The sequence below is a fragment of the Anomaloglossus baeobatrachus genome, chromosome 3 (genome assembly GCF_048569485.1).
Source record: "Anomaloglossus baeobatrachus isolate aAnoBae1 chromosome 3, aAnoBae1.hap1, whole genome shotgun sequence".
NCBI classification, from domain to species: Eukaryota; Metazoa; Chordata; class Amphibia; order Anura; family Aromobatidae; genus Anomaloglossus; species Anomaloglossus baeobatrachus.
In genome coordinates, this window is record NC_134355.1 from 483,484,978 (window position 1) to 483,511,992 (window position 27,015).

Here is a 27,015-nt window from a genome sequence, read left to right on the forward strand (position 1 = left end):
AGGTAAATGCGTGTTTTAGTCTGTTATTGTGTGCCGGTGAGATCTCATTCGTGCTCTCAGTCTCTGTCCTGTTTCTCCAACATAGAGGCCCCCAATAGGACATATAGTGCACAGGATTAAGTACACCACGTTGGATGAGGAACATGTGAATGTCCCTGGAATCTTATAGTCCTGCTGTGTGTTGGGGATCTGTATCCGGTCTTTGGTCTCTACATGAGTGCAGGTTTTGCAGCTGTTTACATTGCAGGGATCCTTAACACACAGCAGGACTATAAGATTCCAGGACATGTTTTTGCGCAAGCCCGAGATTATGGGCGGGACTGTGAATGTCATCACCAGCGTCATCCAAGTACACGCCCACAATCTTGCACCTGCGCAATAATATCACCGGCGCTGGCGATTTGAAAACAGTGCTCAGTCCCGCGATAGTGCCACTGCACGAGTTTCCGTAACACTACGGAAGATGAGGGCAGCTGCCTCATCTATGTAAATGAACAATGGAGGGCGGCGAAGAGCGGCAGGGGGGGGATAACAGACGAAATACAGCCCGTCCCCGAGGCCAGCAAACCTCATTACCATAGCAAAAAGGTAATATTTTATAAAGTTATTTAGGTCTGAAAGGGGGGCCAGTAGCAAGATGAACCTTTCTAGAATGCAGTCCAGGAGCTGCAGAAGGATTCTTCTATGTACCCACGTAGCGTATTTGCATGCAGTTACGCTGCGATTTGCACCGCAGCGTAACTGCATGCGTCCTGCGTCCCCAGCACAATCTATGAAGATTGTGCATAATCCATGCCCACGTGGCGTATTAGAACGCAGCGCTAGGGCTGCTGCCGAAGCGCTGCGTTCTAAGAAGTGACATCTCACTTATTTCATGCACTTTGCATGCAGCCCCCGCTCTGTCTATGGGAGGGACTGCATCCAGAGCGCATAAAATCGGCTTTTCAGTACGCACTGTTTCTGCAGCGATTTGACGCACACGTGTGCTGTCCAAATCGCTGCAGAAATTTCTGCTGTGACAGAACGCAACGTGGGCACATAGCCTAATAGAGAAAATTCTGGTGACAGGTTCCCTTTAAAAGACAAGTGACCGTGGGAGGTGTCTGACTGCGCTCCTGTATATGAGAATCGTGAGAGGGAGGTTTTGGCTGCCAGCTAAAATCACGCACGTTTTTCACGGATGTGTCAATGGTGCGTATTGCCCTCGGTGTGCTGTGTGTATTGCCTATGTGTGTTCTTGTGTTATTCGTGATAACACATGGAGAACGGGAACTTTCTGCTCACCTGTCCCTGGCGTCGTTGTCCGTGGTGCTGATCTTCGGTCTCCAGCCCTGCCGACTCCCTGCTGCTGCTGCTGCCGGCCGCAGTGCAGTGAATATTCAATTAGCATAATGAGCGGCGGTCGGCAGAAAGTGACAGCAGTGGCAGAGACAGCAGGGCTAGAGAAGGTGAGTAAAGTGTTTTGTTTTTTTTTTTTTTTTTTTCTCGCAGACACGTCTTTTCTCTGGTGCGTGTCACACGGAACACGTCCGTGTGTGTTACGTGTGACACCCGTGATAAAACTGACATGACTGTGTGAGAAACACACGGACACATGTAAGTACGGAACGGACACCCGTTCCGTGCGAAAAAACCTGCGTGTGTCCAAAACCATAAGAATACATAGGTCTACGTGTGTTTGTGTCACCGGTACGTGAGAAAACTGCCAAACACATACCGGAGGTACGTACGTGTGAAAGAGGCCTAAACTGTATTGGAGGGAGGGCTTAAGTTTCAATACACCACCTGGATCTCCAAATTAGTGTTTTGGGGTTTTTTTAGGAACGGGCGGGGGTTCCACTCCTCTCCTCAGTAATTCGTGGCAGCATGTAAGCAGTTTAGCCTCTGGTTATGTCACTCAGTGTGTCCAGACAAGCCATTGTGTTACCTCACGGCTGCAGAGTTATTACGTGTACTATCACCAGCCGCTCTATTGTATGCACAAGATCAGGTTTTGACAGCTGGTAGGCAGAGAAACCATGTTCTGTTATATCTATGGATAAGTATCTGGAATTTAGTTTATAATGGTTGTATGAGCTTAGAAAGATGGGGCCTGCAATACCAGTCAGTGCCTATGAACAAGAGTGGCGCTGTTTCTTTCAAGCTGATATGACTCCACTCTTTTTGGAGTGTCTGTGTTTGCACTCATGCATTGAGTATAACGTGGGGCCACTGACATGTTCACCGTGTGTCCATAGACTCGTGGTACACGTGTTCCAAGATACAGTTTTCTCACCAGGTATCTGGGATGTGTTCTAAATAATAAGTGCGGATTCCTTATCTCTGCACTGACCTTGGCATCTGGAAACCTATATCCTGGAGCATGGGTGCGGAGGGTCATTGACCTGTCCCCGTGGTGCTGACTTGTTCACCCATTAGTCTGTCTTTTGGTGCAGTCTGCACACGCTGTATGGTCAGATGATAATTTCTTCATCTTTCAGCTAGCTGTGGTTATAGGTCGTGTGGGATTTTGCAATCCCTGTGACAAAATAGAATGGCACATCTTGGAGACAATGCGATGCCAGTTATTTGTAACCCAATCTTCTGTATATTGTGCCAATAGGGTGATGCGCTGTGGATCACCGCGTCCTTCCTGACTTTCTCCGGTTTACAGCTCCTGATCCATGTACACATGACCTTTCCCCCACTTCTTGCACACTCGCCACAAATCTCACACACTGAGCTCTGAACGTGGTCACAGGACATGGTAGCACAAGGCATACCTTTTAATATAAATAATTCTTAATTAATAACACTAAACAATAATAAATAAAAACAGCAGAGTCAATAATGGTGAAAAATGGCCGTGATGATTTATTAAGAGTTTCGTAAGAATTAAAACAACCAGAAACATAGAAAATTAAATATTCACAAATCCACCTTTAAACTGAATTAATAAAGCATTTTTCATCAACCATACTTCTATTTAATAAAAACACCAAATCCACCCAGCAAAAACTGGGTGATTTTTTTTTCCCACCAGGACACGACTACACAGGCGTGGCCCCCCCCACAAAACCACACAGCCATTTTTCTACCATTGATTGCAACCCAAGATTAAAAATGTCCATTCCTATATCCGACAAATGAACCCAATCATGTCTAAATAATCCCGGCGTAAAGCCTTCAAGGTCTAGGTGTCTATATGTAAAGCCACCTAACAATTTGAAAAACTTCTCTAAATCTCTATTGACCCTCTTACGAATTTTATCCATAAATTGCACTCCACTCAATTTCCACGCTAAACGCGGGATTATTTCTGAAAAAACTAGACATGAATTGGGAAAATAATTTTTAAGGGCTACAAGGTCTCTATGCATTTCCCATAACAAGTTTACAGTATTTACTTTACCTATATCATTCCCACCAAGATGAATAATGATCACATCAGGGGAAGGATAATACAATAACAACTTTCTTACCTTACCCATTAACTGTGACCAAACCATGCCTCTATAACCAAACCACAGAACCTGAATAAAGTCCAAATCAAACGACAAATTTTCTGTATATTGCCGTTGACTCGCCCTCTTCTGTGCCCAATGAACGTAAGAATGTCCCAATATCCAAACGATTATTGGGCCTGAAAGAATGAGGATCAATTAAATTAGTAAATTAGGCCTGACATATAACTTAAATCTCTTTGATTGCCACCGCCCTATAGCTTTAATACTATCCTCACTAAAACCACACCCTGCAGCCATTGTAGCTGCACCTATTCTGAATGAGTGTGATGAAATGTTACACTTACCCATGTTCAGCTTCCATAAACATTTCTTCAATACGCTATTGAATTGAAATATTGTAACAGGATCACCTCCAGTATGTACCAACAAAGGCCCCTTACCAATAGGCCGTACTTGAAACCACTTTTTTAAGTTAGCAATCGGGCAAATAGATGTGTTAAGAAAAGGATTCAGCTTTATTATTGACCCTTTCCCCATCTGATCTGTTTTAGATCTTCTAATATTAATTAACAACTGATTGTTAACTAAAGACACATCGTCCACTCTCAACCCTGAAGGACGACGTTTGCTAGCACTGAGTAATTCACCCACCCGCAATGCAGCAAAAAACATTAAAATGAATGCCGTCTGAAACAAACAAGTCTCAAACTCATTTTTACATACCAAATTCAAGACCTCCCATAACTGATATAATAAGTCAATGGATATAGGTCTTCTTGTATCCGGCTGAAAATTCAATCTTTTCAGCCCTTTCATCACTTGCACAATTGAAAACAAACCACTCAAAGGCTTACTACCACCAAGCTTCAGAAAAAAGGAAATACCCGCGATCAATTTCGCTAATGAAGCATAAGTGACACCAGCCTCAAGCAATTCATTAACAAATTGCAATGCTGAAACAGAATTAGTCACATACGGATTAATACTGTTCAGAGCACAAAATTTTCTCCATTTAACCCATGCCGATGCATACCCCGTCCATGTACTATGCGTCAATGAGTTTTGAATAACAACTGGAATCAATCCCATAAAACATGCCAAAGATGTGGTGGGCAGGCTGTATTGTCTTGATCTACCTCCGGGCACAACCGATGAAACTCCTCCCACTGCTGACGAGAAAGAGTCCGCCATGACATTAGACTTACCCATAATATACTTCGCTTTCATCCAAATATTGAATTTAAGACAGCATAACACTATCTGCCTTAAAATCCTGACAGTCCACTGACATTTGGACCCCAAGGTATTAACACTAAATACCACTCCCTGATTGTCTGAAAACAACAATATCCTCTTGTTTGCTAAAACACTACCCCAAAGCACTAAAGCCACTAAAACTGGAAATAATTCTAATACTAAAATATTCTTGGTAACGCCTTGTCTAACCCAAGACTCATGCCACAACTCTGCTGACCAATGATTACCCAACAATACTCCATATCCAACACCGCCAGCTGCGTCAGAAAATAACGATAAAGCATCTGACGACTGAAATTCATCCTGCCAACAATTAATCCCATTGAAATTCTCCAAAATTCCAACCAAACAACTAAATCATCCCTCATATGCTTCGTCACTCTAATATGACACCTGTTAGATTTAACCCCTTTCGTTGCATCATACAAGCTCCTAGAAAAGACTCTACCCATTGGAATAATTCTCAAACTAAAATTCAATAATCCTAGCAATGACTGCAACGTTTTCAATATAACTTTTTCTTTCCCAAGTCCACTGCACAACTCCGGACGTTTTTCACCTAGAACAGCAGCATAAATGGCAAACGCTTGCACCCAATTATTAAAAGATTTGTACACCTTCCTACCCTCCAAATCCTGTTTCTCATCTCTTTTATCCGATTTATGCTGCTGTTCTCTAGTATAAGGCAACAGGGAGAACAAATCAATGAACTCTCTGTTCCAAATTTTCTCTTTTAAGGAGGCACTCAAATGAAAACCTAAAGGGGAGATTTCACAAGTACCGTATTTTTCGGACTATAAGACGCACCGGACTATAAGACGCACCCTGGTTTTAGAGGAGGAAAATGGGAAAATAAAACTTTAAGCAAAAAATGTGGTCATGACACACTGTTATGGGGCGAGGATCTGCTGCTGAAACTGTTATGGGGGTAATGTCCCCAAATTTTCTACTAAGGTACCCCATCCTGGTAATGATCCTCCTGCCTTGTATATGATCCTGCTATAAACCCCCATCCAGCCTGTTCACATACCCCCCCCCCATCCAGCCTGTTCACATACCCCCCCCCCATCCAGCCTGTTCACATACCCCCCCCCCCATCCAGCCTGTTCACATACACCCCCCCCCCATCCAGCCTGTTCACATACCCCCCCCCATCCAGCCTGTTCACATACCCCCCCCCCCATCCAGCCTGTTCACATACCCCCCCCCCCATCCAGCCTGTTCACATACCCCCCCCCCATCCAGCCTGTTCACATACCCCCCCCCCCATCCAGCCTGTTCACATACCCCCCCCCCATCCAGCCTGTTCACATACCCCCCCCCCCATCCAGCCTGTTCACATACCCCCCCCCCCATCCAGCCTGTTCACATACCCCCCCCCCCATCCAGCCTGTTCACATACCCCCCCCCCCATCCAGCCTGTTCACATACCCCCCCCCCCATCCAGCCTGTTCACATACCCCCCCCCCATCCAGCCTGTTCACATACCCCCCCCCCATCCAGCCTGTTCACATACCCCCCCCCATCCAGCCTGTTCACATACCCCCCCCCATCCAGCCTGTTCACATACCCCCCCCCATCCAGCCTGTTCACATACCCCCCCCATCCAGCCTGTTCACATACCCCCCCCCATCCAGCCTGTTCACATACCCCCCCCATCCAGCCTGTTCACATACCCCCCCCCCATCCAGCCTGTTCACATACCCCCCCCATCCAGCCTGTTCACATACCCCCCCCCATCCAGCCTGTTCACATACCCCCCCCCCATCCAGCCTGTTCACATACCCCCCCCCATCCAGCCTGTTCACATACCCCCCCCCCATCCAGCCTGTTCACATACCCCCCCCCCATCCAGCCTGTTCACATACCCCCCCCCATCCAGCCTGTTCACATACCCCCCCCATCCAGCCTGTTCACATACCCCCCCCATCCAGCCTGTTCACATACCCCCCCCCCCCCATCCAGCCTGTTCACATACACCCCCCCCCCATCCAGCCTGTTCACATCCCCCCCCCCATCCAGCCTGTTCACATCCCCCCCCCCCATCCAGCCTGTTCACATCCCCCCCCATCCAGCCTGTTCACATCCCCCCCCATCCAGCCTGTTCACATCCCCCCCCCATCCAGCCTGTTCACATCCCCCCCCCCATCCAGCCTGTTCACATCCCCCCCCATCCAGCCTGTTCACATCCCCCCTCCATCCAGCCTGTTCACATCCCCCCCCCTCCATCCAGCCTGTTCACAACCCCCCCCATCCAGCCTGTTCACATCCCCCCCCCCCTCCATCCAGCCTGTTCACAACCCCCTCCATCCAGCCTGTTCACATTCCCCCCCTCCATCCAGCCTGTTCACATACTCCCATCCTGCTATATGCCCCCATCGTGCTCATATACCATCCTGGTATATGGCCTGTATCCTATAGCACAGAGAAAAAAAATAAACGTTTATACTCACCTTTTCCTCACTCCCTGCAGCACCGATCATCTTCCTCTCTGGCACGCTGACCTGTGTGTGTGGAGCCGTTCCCCTGCTGCATCGCGATGTCTTTCTGTCTGTGCCGATCAGCTGACCAGCTCAGCACAGATCAGCTGACCGGCTCAGCACAGATCAGCTGACCGGCACAGACAGGAAGACATCGCGTGCAGCAGGGGGCGGCTCCACACACGGGGACGGGTGAGTGTACTGATTCACTGCACCCCGCGCTGGTAATGACGCGCGGGGGGCAGTGAATACAGCCGCACATGATCACTCCAGGCTGTAATTGCCAGGGGTGATCATGCGGCCAGCTCTTTACTATGCGCGCGTCCCCGCTCGTCCTCCCGCCCACCTGTCAGCGCCGGCTTCTGCGCTGAGAGATGGCCGGGAGGATGGGCGTGCATATGTAATGAGCGGGCCCACGTGGTCACGGCAGGCGCTGCTGCTGCCTGCTCGTGTCCCCGATGACCCGCTCCACCACAGCACCCTCGTTCCCGGCCGCAGCCCTATAGTCAGACCATAAGACGCACCCCCAACTTTCCCCCAACATTTGGGGGAAAAAAAGTGCGTCTTATGGTCCGAAAAATACGGTAAGTGCCTCCTTAAAACAAGTGTCCGATACACCTGAGGGTCTGTCCTTACGTAAGGCAGACACCTCAGATGCCTTATTAATACAAACCCTATTCTGCAATACCTGCAATACAGTATCATTTACTAATTCCCTAAACTCATTAGCATCAAAACTAGTATTTAAAACATTAGTCAATGTATGGGTGTTCTTACCCTTTCCGCTTGTCAGTAAGCCACGGACTTCTTCACCCCTATTCTCACTGGGGGCAGCGTCCAAGATCACCGGTTCTTCATCCTCGATCAGCTGCCGCCCAGCGTCCGACCGGCTGTCGCTCACCGCTGCTACAGGCGCACTGCCTGCCCAGACCCTGAGCGCCGCCGCTGCCCCAGATAGGCTCTTTTGCATGGGCAGCGGCGCGACACTCCGGTCTCTACGGCGGCCGCGTTCACCGGCCGCCGCCATCTTCTTCCGGTCCGCGCTGCTTGATGACGTCGCACTTCCTGTTGACACGCCGACCATCCCTTTTCCATGACGACACCGCTCTCACGAGGAGTTGTCCTGATCTCGCCGCCTCACAGACGTCTTCCTGCTTGTTGCCTTCCTCGCTGGCAGCGGCGGAGATGAGTAAACATCCCGCCGGCTTCTTTTCTTCCGCAGGTTCTTGCTAGAAGCTGAATCCACACGCGGCGCGACCTCCTCTTCTCCGCTCCCTTCATCCATCGCCGCTGCTTCCATAACTTCAGGCTCTGGTAACGGTGCCGCAGTAGCGAGGCACGCCCGCAGCCAGTCTTCTCCGCCTTCTTCCCCCGCTCTCCGCACCAGCTCCTGCAGCATTTCTTCCATGCTTCTTTCTTCAGTCAGCTGGAACTACACAGCTGACCCACGGACACTGCCTTAAATATAGTTCAAATTCCCGCACTTTTTACGCTCAGCCAATCAGGAACCTCGGAAAAACAGGCGCGCAACAGCTGGCCAAAACCGGTTAATTCCAGCTGTCCGTGTTACCAGCTGACTACTCCATATTATGAAAACAACAATTAACCCTTAATGAACCATACATATATAACAGATAGATACCGGATGCCTGTGCGACCATGGAAAACCCACTGCTAGACGCTGTGTGGGTTTTTAGCATGAGGTGTGGAGTAGGAGGTCACACACACGCCTGTACACCCTGAGGTAGAATAGCCGTCCGACTTATTGTAGGATCATCAGCCAAATGTCCTATAATGGCTTCTGCCTGTACTCATTCCTGTACTCTGGCATCTGATCGTCCAGGACAGTGCATGAAGGCTCATAACCCACTATAAGATGCCAGAAGCTTATCATCTGTGACTTCTGCCCAGGGCTGTGGAGTCAGTAAGCAAAACCTCCGACTCCTCAATTTACCTGATTCTGACTTCGGCTCAGGCTAGGTTCACATTTTCGTCAACTTGTATCAGTCACAATCCGCGGCTCTGGTAAACAACGGAATCTGTTTGGCGGATTCTGTTGTTTCCCATAGACTTGAATGAGTGGCGGATTGCGACTGATGACCTTGTGTTGCATCCGCTGTGCGGTAGATCAGTCGTCTTTGGACTGACCGCCGATTGGAAACCATGCAGAATGTAACGTTTTTTGGGCCGTCAAAATTAACGCACCGCGCAGGAATCCGTCGCAATCCGTCAAGCTTGTAATGGATATCTATGCTGCTGGATTCCGTCGTAATCCGTCTTACGATGGAATCTAGTGCTGGATTCCGTCATGCTCTACTGAGCATGCCCAGCATGTTTGGCACACCCACTGGGCTGTCCCAAACACAGATGGATCCGTCAAAAAACGTACACACAGCGGATGTAACGGACGCAACAGATACGTTTTTTTCACAGGATTCCTGTGAATGGAATCCTGTGAAAAACACATCCGTTGCGTCAGTTGCCATCTAAAAAACGACGGTTCCGTCGCTGATGGACCTGACGGATTTAAAACAACGGAATTGTGAACCTAGCCTCAATCATACAGTTGAAACCGGGAAGTTTGCATACACTATCTATAAAGACACATATGCATGTTTTTCTCACTATCTGACATGAAATCAGAATAAACCTTTCCCGTTTTAGGTCAATTAGGAACCAAAATTCTTTATATTTGCCAAGTGCCAGAATAATGAGAGAGAATGTTTTAAGACATTATTACTTTCTGCAAAGTCAAAAGTTTACATCCATTTAATTAGTATTTGGTACCCTTGCCCTTAAGCTGTATGATGTGGGTGAAACATTTTGGATACTCTTCACTGAGCGTCTCACAATAGTTGATAGGAATTTGGACTCATTCCTCCAGACAGAACTGGACTAACTGAGCCATGATTTTAGGTCTCCTTTCTCGCCTCGCACCTGCCTTTTCAGCTTTGCCCATACATTTTCAATAGGAGTGAGATCAAGGTTTTCTGATGGCCACTCCAAAACATTGACTTTTTTTTTATCCTAAAGCCACTTTGTAACCAGTTTGGCAGTATGCTTTGGGTCATTGTCCATTTGGAAGACCCTTTTCCGCCCAAGCTTTAAGTTCCTGGCTGATGGCTTGAGATGTTGCTGCAGTATTGCCACAAAAAACCTGAGCTGAAACAATGTTCAGTAAACATGCAACATTAAGCATGTGAATTGCAGCCTTAAGACTAGAAAAAAAACAAAGAGAAAATTGCATGAAAAATACCCTGACTATAAATAAATACATTGCAAGTGCTTAATAACAGGGTACTTAGTGTATACATTTTTGCAAAAAGGTAAAAAGCTGTCTCACCTCGTCAAGGTGTACCCATCTGAGACAGTCCCTAACCTACTGAAGTTAAAAACATTATCAATACATGACTTGTGTCATGTCAAACTCCAATATGAATGGTGGCAAGTGGTCAGCTGTGTCCCAGATTAAATACACAGTGAAGTGAGACGCAATTAGTTGTTCATTTTGCAAAAATGTATACACTAAGTACCCTGTTATTAAGCACTTGCAATTTATTTATTTATAGTCAGGGTATTTTTCATGCAATTTTCTCTTTGGTTTTTTTCTAGTCTTAAGGCTGCAATTCACATGCTTAATGTTGCATGTTTACTGAACATTGTTTCAGCTCAGGTTTTTTGTGTTTTTTGTATGTTATCTTGCTTTTTTGCAAGTTGGGGGTGCAGCCCTCCTAATACTGAGACTGAACAACTAATTGCGTCTCACTTCACTGTGTATTTAATCTGGGACACAGCTGACCACTTGCCACCATTCATATTGGAGTTTGACATGACACAAGTCAGGTATGGATAATGTTTTTAACTTCAGTAGGTTAGGGACTGTCTCAGATGGGTACACCTTGACGAGGTGAGACAGCTTTTTACCTTTTTGCAAAAATGTATACACTTAAGTACCCTGTTATTAAGCACTTGCAATTTATTTATTTATAGTCAGGGTATTTTTCATGCAATTTTCTCTTTGGTTTTTTTCTAGTATTGCCACATAATCTTTTTTCCTCATGATGCCATCTATTTTGTAAAGTGCACCAGTCCCTCCTGCAGCAAAACAACCTCACAACATGATGCTGCCATCCGCGTGTTTCACAGTTGGGATTGTGTTCTTAGGCTTCAATTCTTCTCCCATTTTCCTCCAAACGTAATGATAGTCATTATGGCCAAACAGTTCAATTTTAGTTTCGTCAGACCACAGGACATCTCCAAAAATTAAGGTCTTTGTTCCTGTGTGCATTTGCAAACATAAATCTGGCTTTTTTATGTTTCTTTTGGAGTAATAGCTTCTTCCTGGCAGAGAGGCCTTTCTGCCCATGTTGATACAATACTCGTTTCACTGTTGATAATGACACAATCTTACCAGCTTCCACCAGCATCTTCACAAGGTCTTTTGCTTTTGTTCTTGGGTTGATATGCACATGTCTGACCAAAGCACGTTCATCTCTGGTACACAGTCCCATCTCCTTCCTGAGCAGTATGATGGCTGGACATTCCCATCTTGTTTGTATTTGTGTATAATTATTTGTACAGATGAACGAGGCACCTTCAGGTATCTGGAAATTGCACCCAAGGATCAACCAGACTTGTGCAAGTCACAGTTCTCCTCATGAGATCTTGGCTGATTTTTTTTTTTAGCAATGTTTAAGGTGTGCATTACCACCGTCTATCTCTGCATACACAAGTTCTTTACTTGCAATCTTTGTACCAATCCCTACCACTTCAGGTTGATATATAATTTTCTCTCCCCTGATGAACTCTCTTTATTGAGAGGGAAACGCGTTGGGAGGGCGTTTCTTTTTGATGAGGTTGTGGGGCAGACATCTTACTAGGGTGCTGCCCTTGTCAGGGCGGAAGTTAATCTACAGGGCATGACGGGCTGATACACAATAACCTGACTGCTGGCCCTGATTATTCCAGCCTTTGAGTCCTCTCCTTTATGATTGGTGCTTATCCTTGCCTGTGGAGAAAGATCGGGTGAGATTTATCCTTGTTATTGTCTCTTTGGCACCTTGTATTTTGTATGATGCACTGCACTTTGATGTTCTATTTTAATTGTTAGATGAAATGTAAAGTTTTAGGCCCTGCTATTGTACCTACCTTCAACTGTACATGGCTCATGTTTGTGATAAATTTACTGTAGTAAAATGGTGACATCACTACTTGCATCATGTAACTGAAGTGCAGCACAGATTCATCTCAACTAAAAGCCGAGATTCTTTGATCAGGAATAGAACAGTCATTTATAGGACATTTCATAACTTTGAAACCGCTGTACCCAATTTATTATATATTTTAGGTGTTGGAGGCAGTCCATTTTATACCATCTCTGACTCCACCTAAGTGGACACCGACTCCATCTCCACAGCCCGCCTACTTCTCACTTCTCTTCCATATAAAGCTCAATAGTGGTATAGGATCAGAAATACAAAAATAATGGAAGTGGCGTGCTCACTCCCTTCCGGGCATCAGATGGACCACATTGATTATAAAGTCCAGTTTTGGCTTCCAGATATCTGCTCTAATTTTTTGGGGGGGAATTTTTGCCTGGATTTGCTCAAAGACAGATATAAATAGGCCCTAAAATAGCTGGAAAAAAAATTCATTCGATGCACCAAATGAACCTCCCCTTGCAATGTGAGAAACTGCAAAACCTTTCCTTATATAAAGACCACAGACAGGATACAGGACTTAAAGATTCCTGAGACATTGACATGTTCTACATTTAATATGGTGTACCTGATTCTGTGCAGTAAATGTCCTACTGGGGGTCTTCAGAAACTGAAGCATTATCAATAACGGCATAAACATTAGCATATTTATAAGGATATATCTATACACGTGTATATATATATATATATATATACCATAAATGCATAAGATGACTACCATATATGGAACAAATCGCTATGGAATAACAGAACAACCAAGAAAAAGAGGCGATCAATTGGTTCCAGGGATATTTTTATTATCAATAATTGCAAACAGGTGAGAGGGTTAAAGGCAGAAAAACGAATTACATCACCACAGTTACAAGGTAGAATTATGAAAATTAGTTGGCAGGCAGTGCATAGAAAATATGTATGTTAAACCCATGTTAATGTGTAGACCATCCGATAATTACCGTGGTTTGAATTGTTTGTAAATATAACATATAAATATGTCACTATCACATCAATAACATAGGGTTAACATCATGGACACATATATATCTAAGATTGTCCATTACCTATAATGCGTACCATTCAAAGATAAACAATGGTGAACATATATCCATACTTGTAACCCAATTCAATACAGCTATGTCTATATCATGAAATATTCATTGTTCCATGGTCAAATAGATCGATCATAAGATATACTATGATATGCGCCCATGCCCACCATACAAAGCAATATGACACATGACGGAGTATTCATAACAAAATCCATATTTTAATATAATAGTGGAAATGAAGATATGTTACCACTACAAAGATATCAAAATGACACTCCAACAGGTCAGTGTGAGCAGCAAGTGACGGGCAGAGGCACACATCACCATACATCACAACATGCCCATGAAAGAAATTCAAATATTCCAAGTGCAGCATATATCCACATATGTCAGGGATTAATGATTACTCTATGGGCACGAGAATCAACCATACAAGAACTCAAAAATCACATGTCCATGTGCGCTCACCAGACCCCATAAACACATGGTGGAATGCATATAAGAAATCACCGTACATATATATAAAAATGGAGATATATCCTAAGGAAATTTGTCACTGTAGAATCACAGCAGATGTCTAATCTGCATTCCAGCAAATAATTGCGGTCAAATAAGGGACCAGCATATATCACTCCATATCCACATATGTCAGGGATTATAAATTACTCTATGGGCACAAGAATCAACCATAAAGGAACTCAGAAATCACATGTCCTTGTGCACTCAATAGACCCCAAAACACATGGTGGAATGCATATAAGACATCACCATACAAATATATAATAATGGAGATATATCCTAAGGGAATTGTCCACTGTAGAATCACAGCAGATGTCTAATCGGCATTCCAGCAAATAATTGTGGTCAAAAAAGGGACCAGCATATATCCCTACATGTCCATAAAGGACACAGACAGAATACGGCACATACGGCACCAAGGTGCCACAGACATAGCGATATACCAAGAGACAATTATACAATGGTACAAGATAGAAGCGAACTGCACTGCAAAACACAGGCCAGCATAAACTATATTACCTAGATGATAGTAAACACTGTGGTGGTAATGCGCCCGATGCACATTTCGGTGTGTACCTTCGTCACGCCCCCTGACATATGTGGACATGGAGTGATATATGCTGGTCCCTTATTTGACCGCAATTATTTGCTGGAATGCAGATTAGACATCTGCTGTGATTCTACAGTGACAAATTTCCTTAGGATATATCTCCATTTTTATATATATGTACGGTGATTTCTTATATGCATTCCACCATGTGTTTATGGGGTCTGGTGAGCGCACATGGACATGTGATTTTTGAGTTCTTGTATGGTTGATTCTCGTGCCCATAGAGTAATCATTAATCCCTGACATATGTGGATATATGCTGCACTTGGAATATTTGAATTTCTTTCATGGGCATGTTGTGATGTATGGTGATGTGTGCCTCTGCCCGTCTCTTGCTGCTCACACTGACCTGTTGGAGTGTCATTTTGATATCTTTGTAGTGGTAACATATCTTCATTTCCACTATTATATTAAAATATGGATTTTGTTATGAATACTCCGTCATGTGTCATATTGCTTTGTATGGTGGGCATGGGCGCATATCATAGTATATCTTATGATCGATCTATTTGACCATGGAACAATGAATATTTCATGATATAGACATAGCTGTATTGAATTGGGTTACAAGTATGGATATATGTTCACCATTGTTTATCTTTGAATGGTACGCATTATAGGTAATGGACAATCGTAGATATATATGTGTCCATGATGTTAACCCTATGTTATTGATGTGATAGTGACATATTTATATGTTATATTTACAAACAATTCAAACCACGGTAATTATCGGATGGTCTACACATTAACATGGGTTTAACATACATATTTTCTATGCATTGCCTGCCAACTAATTTTCATAATTCTACCTTGTAACTGTGGTGATGTAATTCGTTTTTCTGCCTTTAACCCTCTCACCTGTTTGCAATTATTGATAATAAAAATATCCCTGGAACCAATTGATCGCCTCTTTTTCTTGGTTGTTCAGAAACTGAAGCATGGATGAGGTGTCCTCACCACAGCAGACAAAAGACCCATCTGCTGTGCCGAAACATGTCTGTGCTTCAGGACACGTCATAAACCTTTTGAAAGTTATGTCTCAAAGAGATGGGGGTCTGGAAATACAAATTTCAGTCTGTAATGCACTCCATATAGGGCTTCAGGTCTCTGATCTTGTGAATCTTCACCTCGCACTGTGGGGATTCTCCGATGTCAGAGCCAGTAATGGCGGTCACGTGCCTGTGAGTATGCATAATCCTGACCAGAATCTGGCTAGATGGGCGCGACCTCCCTCAATGCAAGTGTGGACCGGTAGTATGCGTTTCTTCAGATACTTTTATACCACACCTTATGAAAAGTAAAGAGGAGTCCACCTGGCTCACTAACTATGGTAGGGAGGTGCTCGGAAGTAAGGGATGAGTCCAAATAAATAGAATAACTTCAGCACACTTTGGGGGGGGAGAATAATGAAGGCATTATGCAGTATGTATCCATGGGTGATTTTTATTGCAAGACAAAATCTCAAACAAAAAAAAGTTTCGGCTCGGGAGCCTTTATCAAGGTTGTCCATTTGTGTATAATACATAATGTGGAGATACAATACAGAATTAGTTATACACACCAAAAGAAGGTGAAATACATTCACAAATCATATAAAGTGCACAAATAATAAAGAAATTGTATAAAATAATATATAAAATTGCGTAGTATACAGCCGTTAATATCACGGAGTATATACAAAATTAATGCAGTCACTTGTACGTAATACTGTAAGGCACCCTTCACAAATCCATTTTTTTTCCCATCAGTCACAATCCGTCGAATTAAAAAAAAAACAAAGAAAAAAAAACCGAATCCAGCAACTGATGCTGCTGGATCGGGTTTTTTTTTTTTCTCACCGACTTATATTAGTGACAGATGGCCTCACGTTTCATCACATGACTGAATCCGGCGACGGATCTTTTTTTTTTTTTTTTTTTTTTCCCCCGTAACTGAGCATGCTCAGATGGGTGCATATTCTCTCCCTCTCTCTACCCCAGGAACAATAGAACCATATCAAATAAATAAAGCATAAATACAGTGCTTTAACATCTTTTTTTATTAGGTATGTCCTTTATTTAGATTAGTAACAGTGATAATGATGATTCCCTTAGTGTTCATTTCTTGCCGTAAGTGACTGCGTTCATTTTGTATATACCCTGTGATATTACGGCTGTATACTACGCAATTTTCTATATTATTGTATACAATTTCTTTATTATTCGTGTACTTTATATGATTTGTGAATATATTTCCCCTTCTTTTGGTGTACATAACTAATTCTTTATTGTATCTCCATATTATGTATTCTACACAGATGCATAACCTTGATAAAGGCTCCCTCAGCCGAAACGTTGGTTTGTGTTTTTTTTTTTTTTTTTTGTTTTTTTTGAGATTTTGCCTTGTAATAAAATCACCTACGGATACCTACTGCATAACACCTTCATTTTTTTTTGAGTGTGCCACTTATTCACACCTTATGAAAAGTCTTATTAGTCTTAAACTATATAATGTTACAAAGCAAGCTTTTTTTATTTTTGTCAGCCATTAAAAGGTATCAAGATTATGTTGTGCCTTTTACTGGGAGCAATCAATCATGAAAGGGTTAAGAAAAACTGCCTTATAAGACGGTGTCTACAAATGACCATGTAATTTTAATACATAATGTCCATAAACCTTTTATGTTTTGACTTTTGTAGTGCAACTTCGCCCATTATGTGGGTCTCGGCCATCATTTGCGAGTCCTGAATTTTGTGTCCAGCTACTTTGACAAGTTTGATCCAACATCATCTGCTCATTTAACAGTCACAGACACTGTGTTTGATGGAGTGGAAGTCCGAATCTTCGAACCCAAGAAGGAGCTACATGGTTCATTGCAACGTAGCATCATCTATGTCCATGGGGGAGGATGGGCGCTTGGGAGTGCAAGTACGTTTGTATTCTGGGATGTAATCAGCGTGTGTGTAATGGGAAGGTGAGCTGAAGGGACTGTCAGCATGATCACACCCTCACCTAAACCATTTAGGCTACATGCGCACGCTGCTTCTTTTTCGTGTTCACAAACTGCAGCCAAAACTGCACTTTGTCAGAGAGAGCCTGGAAATGTCACAAAAAATGTAGGTGCTTTTTTGGTGCGTTTTTGCTGCTTTTTTGGTGCGTTTTTGGCTGCAGTTTTGTCAACAATTGTTTCATGTATTTTTTAGTTCAAACAAGCCCATAAAGCTTGTTGAATTGAAAAAAAAAAATTTAGAAATAAATAAATAATTTTAAAAAAATGGCGTGCGGTCCCCCCCAACTTTAATGCCAGCCAGATAAAGCCATACGGCTGAAGGCTGGTATTCTCAGGATGGGGAGCCCCACGTTATGGGGAGCCCCCCAGCCTAACAATATCAGTCAGCAGCCGCCCAGAATGGCCGCATCCATTAGATGCAACAGTTCTGGGACTGTACCCGGCTCTTCCCGATTTGCCCTGGTGCGTTGGCAAATCGGGGTAATAAGGAGTTATTGGCAGCCCATAGCTGCCAATAAGTCCTAGATTAATCATGTCAGGCGTCTATGAGACACCCTCCATGATTAATCTGTAAATTACAGTAAATAAACACACACACCCGAAAAATCCTTTAATAGAAATAAAAAACACAAACACATTCCCTCATTACCAATTTATTAACCCCGACAAAGCCCTCCATGTCCGGCGTAATCCAGCATGCTCCAGCGTCGCATCCAGCTCTGCTGCATGGAGGTGACCGGAGAAGCAGCAGACACCGCCGCTCCGGTCACCTCCATGCAGCTAATGAAGACAGCCGCGCGATCAGCTGAGCTGTCACCGAGGTTACCCGCGGCCACCGCTGAATCCAGCGGTGGCCGCGAGTAACCTCAGTGACAGCTCAGCTGATCGCGCTACTGCGTGGAGCTGACGACAGGAGCGTGGAGCTGACGACAGGAGCGTGGAGCTGACGACAGGAGCGTGGAGCTGACGACAGGAGCGTGGAGGACGGGACTTTCAGCGGCGGTGGCAGTGAGAGGGGTCCATCATCTCCCCTGTGCGTGCACGCTGGGGACAGCAGTACTTCGGGGAACACGTGGAGGACGGGACTATCAGCGGCGGCGGCAGCGAGAGGGGGATGGACGTTGGCAGCTGAAAACATTGATTTTTCCCTCTCGCTGCCGCCGCTGCTGATAGTCCCGTCCTCCACATCATCTCCCCTGTGCGTGCACGCTGGGGACAGTGGTACTTCGGGGAACACGTGGAGGATGGGACGGGACCACTTGCCTGACCTCACTTCCTGACAAATCACCTGCGTTTTTGGTACCAAAAACGCAGGTAAAATGCACCACTTTTGATTAGCATGCATTTTTCCTGCGTTTTTGATGCCCTCATTGTTTTCAATGGGTGACAAATGATGACAAAAACGCAGGAAGAATGAACGTGCTGCATTTTTTTTGTCACAAACTTTTGACAAAAAAAACGCTGACAAATAAACTGCAGTGTGCGCATGACAAATCTGACTTCTCATAGACTTTGCTGGGAAGTCAAATGTCGGAAAGTTCAGCTGACAAAACTGCAGCCAAAAAAGCAGGAAAAAAAGCAGGAAAAAAAGCAGCGTGCGCATGTAGCCCTACAGTACATTACAAAAGTGAGTACTCCCCTCACATTTTATTTTATCATTCATGGGACAACACTGAAGATATAACACTATAATACAATGTAAAGTACTCAGTGTACAGCTTGTATAACAGAGTATATTTGGTGTCCCCTCTAAATAACAACACACAGTCATTAATGTCAAATATGCTTGTAACAAAAGTGAGTACACCCGTAATTAAAAATGGCCAAATAGTGCCAAAGTATCACTATTTTGTGTGGCCACCATTATTTTCCAGTACTGTGTTAAAAGGAATCTGTCATCAGGTTTTTGCCACCTAATCTGAGAGCAGAGATCCTGATTCCAGCTGTGTGTTACTTACTGGGCTGCTTAGTGTAGTTTTGATCTACTGCTGATTAAACAGTAATTTTATCATTACAGGACTACTTGGCATGCTGCCAGGTAGTCCAGCATATTCTTGAGCTCGGTATAACTGTTAGATCAGCAGCAGAGAAAATATTGATTTTATCAAAATGACAACAAACAGCTTAGTAAGTGACACATCGCTGGAATCGGGGTCTCTGTCTCTAGATTATGCTGCTCTCAGATAGGGGAGCAAAAACCTAGTGACAGATTCCTTATAACTCTCTTAGACATGGAGTTTATTAGAGCTTTGCTGAAGCCTTTGGAATCTTCTTCCATCCTCCATAACGATATCGCGAAGCTGGTGGATGTTAGACCTTGCGCTCTTCCACCTCCATTTGATAATGCCCCACAGATGCTCAATAGGGTTTAGGTCTGGAGACATGCTTGGCCAGTCCAGCAACTTTACCTTCAGTTTCTTTAGCAAGGCATTGGTCATCTTGGAAGTGTGTTTGGGGTCATTATCATGATGGAATACAAAGGCAGGATGATCATGCTCTGCTTCAGATGTCACAGTACACATTGACATTCATGGTTCCCTCAATGAACTGTAGCTCCCCACAGCTGGCAGCACTCGTGCAGCCCCAAACCATGACGCTCCAATCTCCATTCTTTACTCTAGGCAAGACACACTTGTCTTTGTATTCCACACCTGGTTGCCACCACACACTCTTGACACCATCTGAACCCAATAAGTTTATCTTGGTCTCACCAGACCACAGGTCATGGTTTCAGTAATTATGTCCTTAGTCTGGTTGTCTTCAGCAAACTGCAGGTTTTCTTGTGCATCATCTTTAGAAGTGGCTTCTTTCTGGGATGACAGCCATGCAGACCATTTTGATGCAGTGTGCGGTGCAAGGTATGAGCACTGACTGGATGAACCCCAACCTCTTTAACCTCTGCAGCAATGCAGGCAGCACTCGTATGTCTATTTTGAAAAGACAACCTCTGGATATGACGCTGAGCACGCGCACTGAACATATTTGGTTGACCATGGTGAAGCCTGTTCTGAGTGGAACCGGTCTTGTTAAACCGCTGTATGGTCTTGGCCAATGTGCTGCAGCTCCGTGTCAGGGTGTTAGCAATCTTCTTATAGCCTAGGTCATCTTTATTTAGCGCAATAATCACTTTTTTCAGATCCTCAGAGAATTCTTTGGCATGAGGTGCTATGTTAAACTTCCAGTGACCAGTATGCGAGAGCGTGTGAAATAACACTGAGTTACCTGACAACGGGGAGGGAAAATGGCTAATTGGGCACAATTTGGCCATTTTTCTCCTAGAGGTGTACTCACTTTTGTTGCCAGTGGTTTAGACATTAATGACTATGTGAGATATTTAGAGGACACCAAATTTACACTGTTACACAAGCTGCACACTGACTACTTTAATAAGGTAGTCAGTGTTGTCCCTTGAAAAGGTGTAATAAAATATTTGCAAAACTTTGAGGTAAACTGTATATGGGCATGTAGGTCAGTGAACTCATTCTTACCTTTTTATATTTGCAATCCATTACCTGAATTCAGGTAAATCTACAATTTTTGTAATCATACGAGGCGTTAAATGCATTGTCACACCCACTTAAGAGTTGTCCACTACTAGGATAACCCCTGTTTTCCCCTGTTAAAATAAAAAAGCCTCTACTCCTGTCCATTCCAGCAGTGTCTGCACTCGCATTTCCAGGGGTCATGTGAGGTTATGTTACTCGAGTCCCTCGGCCAATCACCATCACCTTCTCTCTTCCTGCCTTCAGACGTATGTTAGACAGGAAGTGAGCAACAGTTGTAGCTCTCACTTCCTGTTGTGTACTCATTTGTCAGTTTGGCACGTAGTCAGTAAACTACTGAAGCCAGTGCACTTAGCGGGGCACAGAAGTGAGGAGAGTTTTGATCTGCGCAGGCGCTAGGTTCCTTGCTGGTACCTGATGTCACAACAAGAGTTTGAGGTGCTGAGGATGGATGTAACCTCATAAGGCACATTCTTTAAGTTCTATGGTTGGGAAAAAAGTATTTATTGCCTAATTTGCATATAGCAAAGTTTGTGCCCATCTCTAGATTCAGCCAGCAGATAGTGGATATAAGGCTACATTCATACAACTGTTCCGTTTTGTAGTCCACGAAAAACAGTTCTGTTTTTCTACGGAGCATCCGTGTACCAACCGCATCCATTTAATTCCGTATACGGTCTGTGTGTTATCCGTGTGACTTCCATTTCTTGGGGTTTTTTTGCCATTCGCAAAAAAAAATGTAATTAGAGTTACATACAGTCTAGGGTTTCTGGCCAGATGCTGGTCCCCATATAAGGTCTATGGGGAACAGAATCCGGCGCAAAGGGGTAGGAGCAAGCACTACATACTCGCCGATCACCGGGCGGCTGTCATACTGCTCCTGCGGCAGCTCTTTGTTCTTCGGAAGCCGACTGCTCATTAGGCTCATTTCATATTCACTGCTTTCCTGCTCACAAGCAACTGTGATTGGTTGCAGTCAGGCATGCCCCCTCGCTGAGTGACAGCTGTCTAACTGCAACCAATCACAGCCGCCGGTGGGCGGGTCTATATTGCACAGTACAATAAATAATTAAAAAAAAAAAAAAACAGCATGTGGTCCCTCCCAATTTTGATACCAGACAAAATAAAGCCTCACAGCTGCTGGCTGGTATTCTCAGGCTGGGGAGACCCACGTTATTGGGAGCTCCCCCCGCCTAAAAATATCAGCCAGCAGACACCCGGAATTGCCGCATCCATTAGATACGACAGTCCCGGAACTTTACCTGGTTCATTCCGATTGCCCTGGTGTGGTGGCAAACAGGGTAATATATGGAGTTAATATCAGCTGTGTAATGTCACCTGGCATCAAGCCCTGGGATTGTGATGTCACGGCATCTCAGATACCCAACATCACAACAAGTCAGTAATAAAAAAAAAAAAAGACGGCAAAGAAATTTTTATTTGAAAAAACACTCTCCAATACATTCACTCTTTCACCAATTTACAGTCATATGAAAAAGTTTGGGCACCCCTATTAATGTTAACCTTTTTTTTTCTTTTTTTCTTTATAACAAATTGGGTTTTTGCAACAGCTATTTCAGTTTCATATATCTAATAAGTGATGGACTGAGTAATATTTCTGGATTGAAATGAGGTTTATTGTACTAACAGAAAATGTGCAATCCGCATTTAAACAAAATTTGATTGGTGCAAAAGTATGGGCACCTCAACATAAAAGTGACATTAATATTTTGTAGATCCTCCTTTTGCAAAAATAACAGCCTCTAGTCGCTTCCTGTAGCTTTTAATGAGTTCCTGGATCCTGGATGAAGGTATATTTGACCATTCCTGTTTACAAAACAATTCCAGGTCAGTTAAGTTTGATGTTCGCCGAGCATGGACAGCACGCTTCAAATCATCCCACAGATGATCAATGATATTCAGGTCTGGGGACTGGGATGGCCATTCCAGAACATTGTAATTGTTCCTCTCCATGAATGCCTGAGTAGATTTGGAGCGGGGTTTGGATCATTGTCTTGCTGAAATATCCATCCCCTGCGTAACTTCAACTTCGTCACTGATTCTTGCACATTGTCAAGAATCTGCTGATACTGAGTTGAATCCATGCGACGCTCAACTTTAACAAGATTCCCGGTGCCGGCATTGGCCACACAGCCCCAAAGCATGATGAAACCTCCACCAAATTTTACTGTGTAGCAAGTGCTTTTCTTGGAATGCCGTTTTTTTGCCTCCATGCATATCGCCTTTTTTGTATGACTAAACAACTCAATCTTTGTTTCATCAGTCCACAGGACCTTCTTCCAAAATTCCAAAATATAACTGGCTTGTCCAAATGTGCTTTTGCATACCTCAGGCGACTCTGTTTGTGGCGTGCTTGCAGAAATGGCTTCTTTCGCATCACTCTCCCATACAGCTTCTCCTTGTGCAAAGTGCGCTGTATTGTTGACCGATGCGCATTGACACCATCTGCAGCAAGATGAAGCTGCAGGTCTTTGGAGGTGGTCTGTGGATTGTCCTTGACTGTTCTCACCATTCTTCTTCTCTGCCTTTCTGATATTTTTCTTGGCCTGCAACTTCTGGGCTTAACAAGAACTGTACCTGTGTTCTTCCATTTCCTTACTATGTTCTTCACAGTGGAAACTGACAGTTTAAATCTCTGAGACAACTTTTTGTATCCTTCCCCTGAACAACTATGTTGAATAATCTTTGTTTTCAGATCATTTGTGAGTTGTTTTGAGGAGCCCATGATGCCACTCTTCATAGGAGATTCAAATAGGAGAACAACTTGCAAGTGGCCACCTTAAATACCTTTTCTCATGATTGGATACACCTGCCTAGGAAGTTCAAAGCTCAATGAGGTTACAAAACCAATTTAGTGCTTTAGTAAGTCAGTAAAAAGTGGTTAGGAGTGTTCAAATCAAGGAATTGATAAGGGTGCCCATACTCTTGCACCGATCAAATTGTGTTTAAATGCGGATTGCACATTTTCTGTTAGTACAATAAACCTCATTTCAATCCAGAAATATTACTCAGTCCATCAGTTATTAGATATATGAAACTGAAATAGCTGTTGCAAAAACCCAATTTGTTATAAAGAAAAAAGGTTAACATTAATAGGGGTGCCCAAACCTTTTCATATGACTGCATTTGAAAGAAAAAACAAATCCGGGTCCGGCGTAATCCAATAACTGGTCCCGCGACGATCCATACTCACTGTCCCAGTATGAAGAGCAGAATGTTCCCCATTGGCTGGGAGAGCAGTGCAGTGACCTGAGCCAACATCATCAGGTCAGCCTAGGTCACTGCAGGTTATGACAAGCGCTGACTTCATAAGGCTAGTGAGGTACATTAGCAGGGTGATGAACGCCACTGCACTCCTGATGTCAGCGCTCGTGACTGACTTCCATTCTCCATCGCGTTCACAAGCAAAGTATTGCGAGCGGCCTCTGACGTCACTGCTAGTCACAGTCTCGGGCCGCCCACAAGACTTCATGTGAGTATGCGGCGGACAATGGATGTCAGTGACGAGCGCTGACGTCAGGAGTGCAGCAGACTTCATTACAGCAGGTAATGAACTTTGCTAACCTCCTAATGTTGGCGCTCATCATCCCCGCAGCTGCTCACACTGCTGTGCGCGCAGATGCTTACACACTGCTGTGCGAGCAGCTGCGGGGCTGGCGCAGGAGCGGGACACAGACTGCAGGGGCACCCGACGGAGGTCACACGGAAGAGCTTCCGAGTGGCTTCTGGGGACTTTGCGGACCCATTAACTTGTATTGTGTGACGGTCCAGAATTACGGAACAGAATAGGACATGTTGCATAATAACGGAACGGACATACGGTATCCGATGTGGTTTTTTTTTGTAGGAACTGATGCACACAGAAGTGCTTCCGTGTGCCATCCGATCCTACATAAAACACATTGAAAAGATGGTCTTGTCAGTAGGTCCGCAAAAAAACAGGAACTGACCAGGACAAACAGAACGGTCATCTGAATGACACCTTAGGGTACAATGTGTTTGACATACATGCCTGTATAACCGGTTTAGGAAACTTCATCTTGCTGATGGATGTAACTTCCAGCCCAGTGTCTTACAGTCTGCAAGGATTTCTCCATGATAAACATGTAGCAGGGCTCTGCATTACCTAGCACACTTTGTTTTACCCATGTTGACTTTTTTTTTTCTTATCTTGAATGTTTTAGGAATGAGATCTTATGATAGCCTGTGCCGAAAAATCTCAGAAGATGTGAACGCAGTTGTCGTGTCTATTGAGTGAGTATGAATTCTTCAGAGCACATTTCCAGAAATCAGTGACCTGATTTCTAATCACATCCAGACATGAATCCTCTTCTCACACCCAGTGATGAAATGCAGTCAGCTCGGTCACCCTTCTTATTAGATGAGTGTTAAACAAATGAAATGCTTGCTTAGTGATGCCTGAAAAGATGAAGTAAAATTTATAATCTGGGCATGGAAGCAGCAGTCACTTTTCAATTTCTCCACTGGTCTTTACTTTTATTCTAGACACCAAGATTACAGATGTTGGGTGTAGTACTTGAGCAATCTGGGGCTCACCCCGAGATTACAGATGTTGGGTGTAGTACCTGAGTAATCTAGGGCTCTCACCAAGATTACAGACTTTGGGTGTAGTGCCTAAGCAACCTGTGGCTTTCTCCGAGATTATAGACTCTGGGTGTAGTACCTGAGCAATCTGGGGCTCTCACTGAGATTATTGACTCTGGGTGTAGTATCTGCACAACCTGGGGCTCTCACTGAGATTATAGACTTTGGGTGTAGTATCTACACAACCTGGGGCTCTCTCCGAGATTATAGACTCTGGGTGTAGTACCTGAGCAACCTGGGGCTCTCAAGCTCTTGTGAGTCATATTCTGGCAGCAGGGGCTGGGTATAGAGTTACACAACGGCTTAACAACTACAGCTTGTACTTCTCTTCTTTACACAACCTACGGCCAATGTAAGATTATTTTTGGCCTTAAATTAAAACCTTGCATCCATTTTTGTAATTTTGTATAATGCACACGCTAAAGAAACATGCCATGTCCATTAATTCTTAAACTCTGGAACTCCAATACAAGTTTCCATTGTGGATTGTACACTATACAATTTAAAAACCTCTGTAGGACCATCTTGATAGACATGAAAGCTTTCAGTAAGCCACCAGCGGCCAAATCTGGACACTGATCTTGATGAGTGAGGTCAATTGAACCAACCACTCAAGGGGAATGTGTCAAAAAAAAAAAATCAACAATTGAAAAAAATATGAACTTGTTAATGGTTTTAATGTAAAAAAAAAAATAAGTAAAGATACTTCTTCACCTGAATGGGGTTCCAGTTTTATATTTTTAAGGTTTTTGTTTTGTTTTTTGTTTTTTTTAAGTTCCTACATCGGACTAGAACTTTTGATTGCCTAATTTCTTATACTATATAATACTATTCTGTAATATTTTGGTCTATAGTGTAAATCACGATCTCCTTTGAAGCACCACCCTTTATAGAAGTACCAAGATGGCAGATGGCAGCAATGAGGGAGAGGGGGCTTTACCTGGCCCCCGGCTTTCATGGTAACCCATCGTCACTCTGCAATTGCATTGTGGGGGCTGGTGAGAGCCTATAAGCTGTGGTGCTCGCTCTATTTAAACACCACTGTTAGAGATTGACAGCGGCGCTTTATTGGTTAACAGTTTTTGGGGTTTTTTTGTTTGTTTTTTTATTTTAAGACAGATGACAACTATTTAATATTGCTGGTATCTGGCACTCAACCCCTTAATCACATACGTACAGTGATAACTTGGTTTTCGTTGATAATCCGTCTGAATACATTCAATGAAAACTGAGGCAATTATTTCCATAGGAATCAATGTAAATCCAATTTAATTAGTTTTAGACACTCAAAAATACATTCCAAAAAAACACATTATA

The 27,015-nt window shown here is 43.9% G+C and overlaps 1 protein-coding gene across 1 annotated transcript in view; it reads left to right on the plus strand.

Annotated features, from left to right (window-relative positions):
* Positions 1–27,015, plus strand: part of NCEH1 (neutral cholesterol ester hydrolase 1) — a 61,150-nt gene that overhangs the window by 7,029 nt on the left and 27,106 nt on the right. The window contains exons 2-3 of the mRNA XM_075340616.1: positions 17,259–17,487; positions 25,278–25,347. Of these exons, the coding sequence (XP_075196731.1) occupies positions 17,259–17,487; positions 25,278–25,347 (299 nt within the window). The remainder of the gene's footprint in view (positions 1–17,258; positions 17,488–25,277; positions 25,348–27,015) is intronic.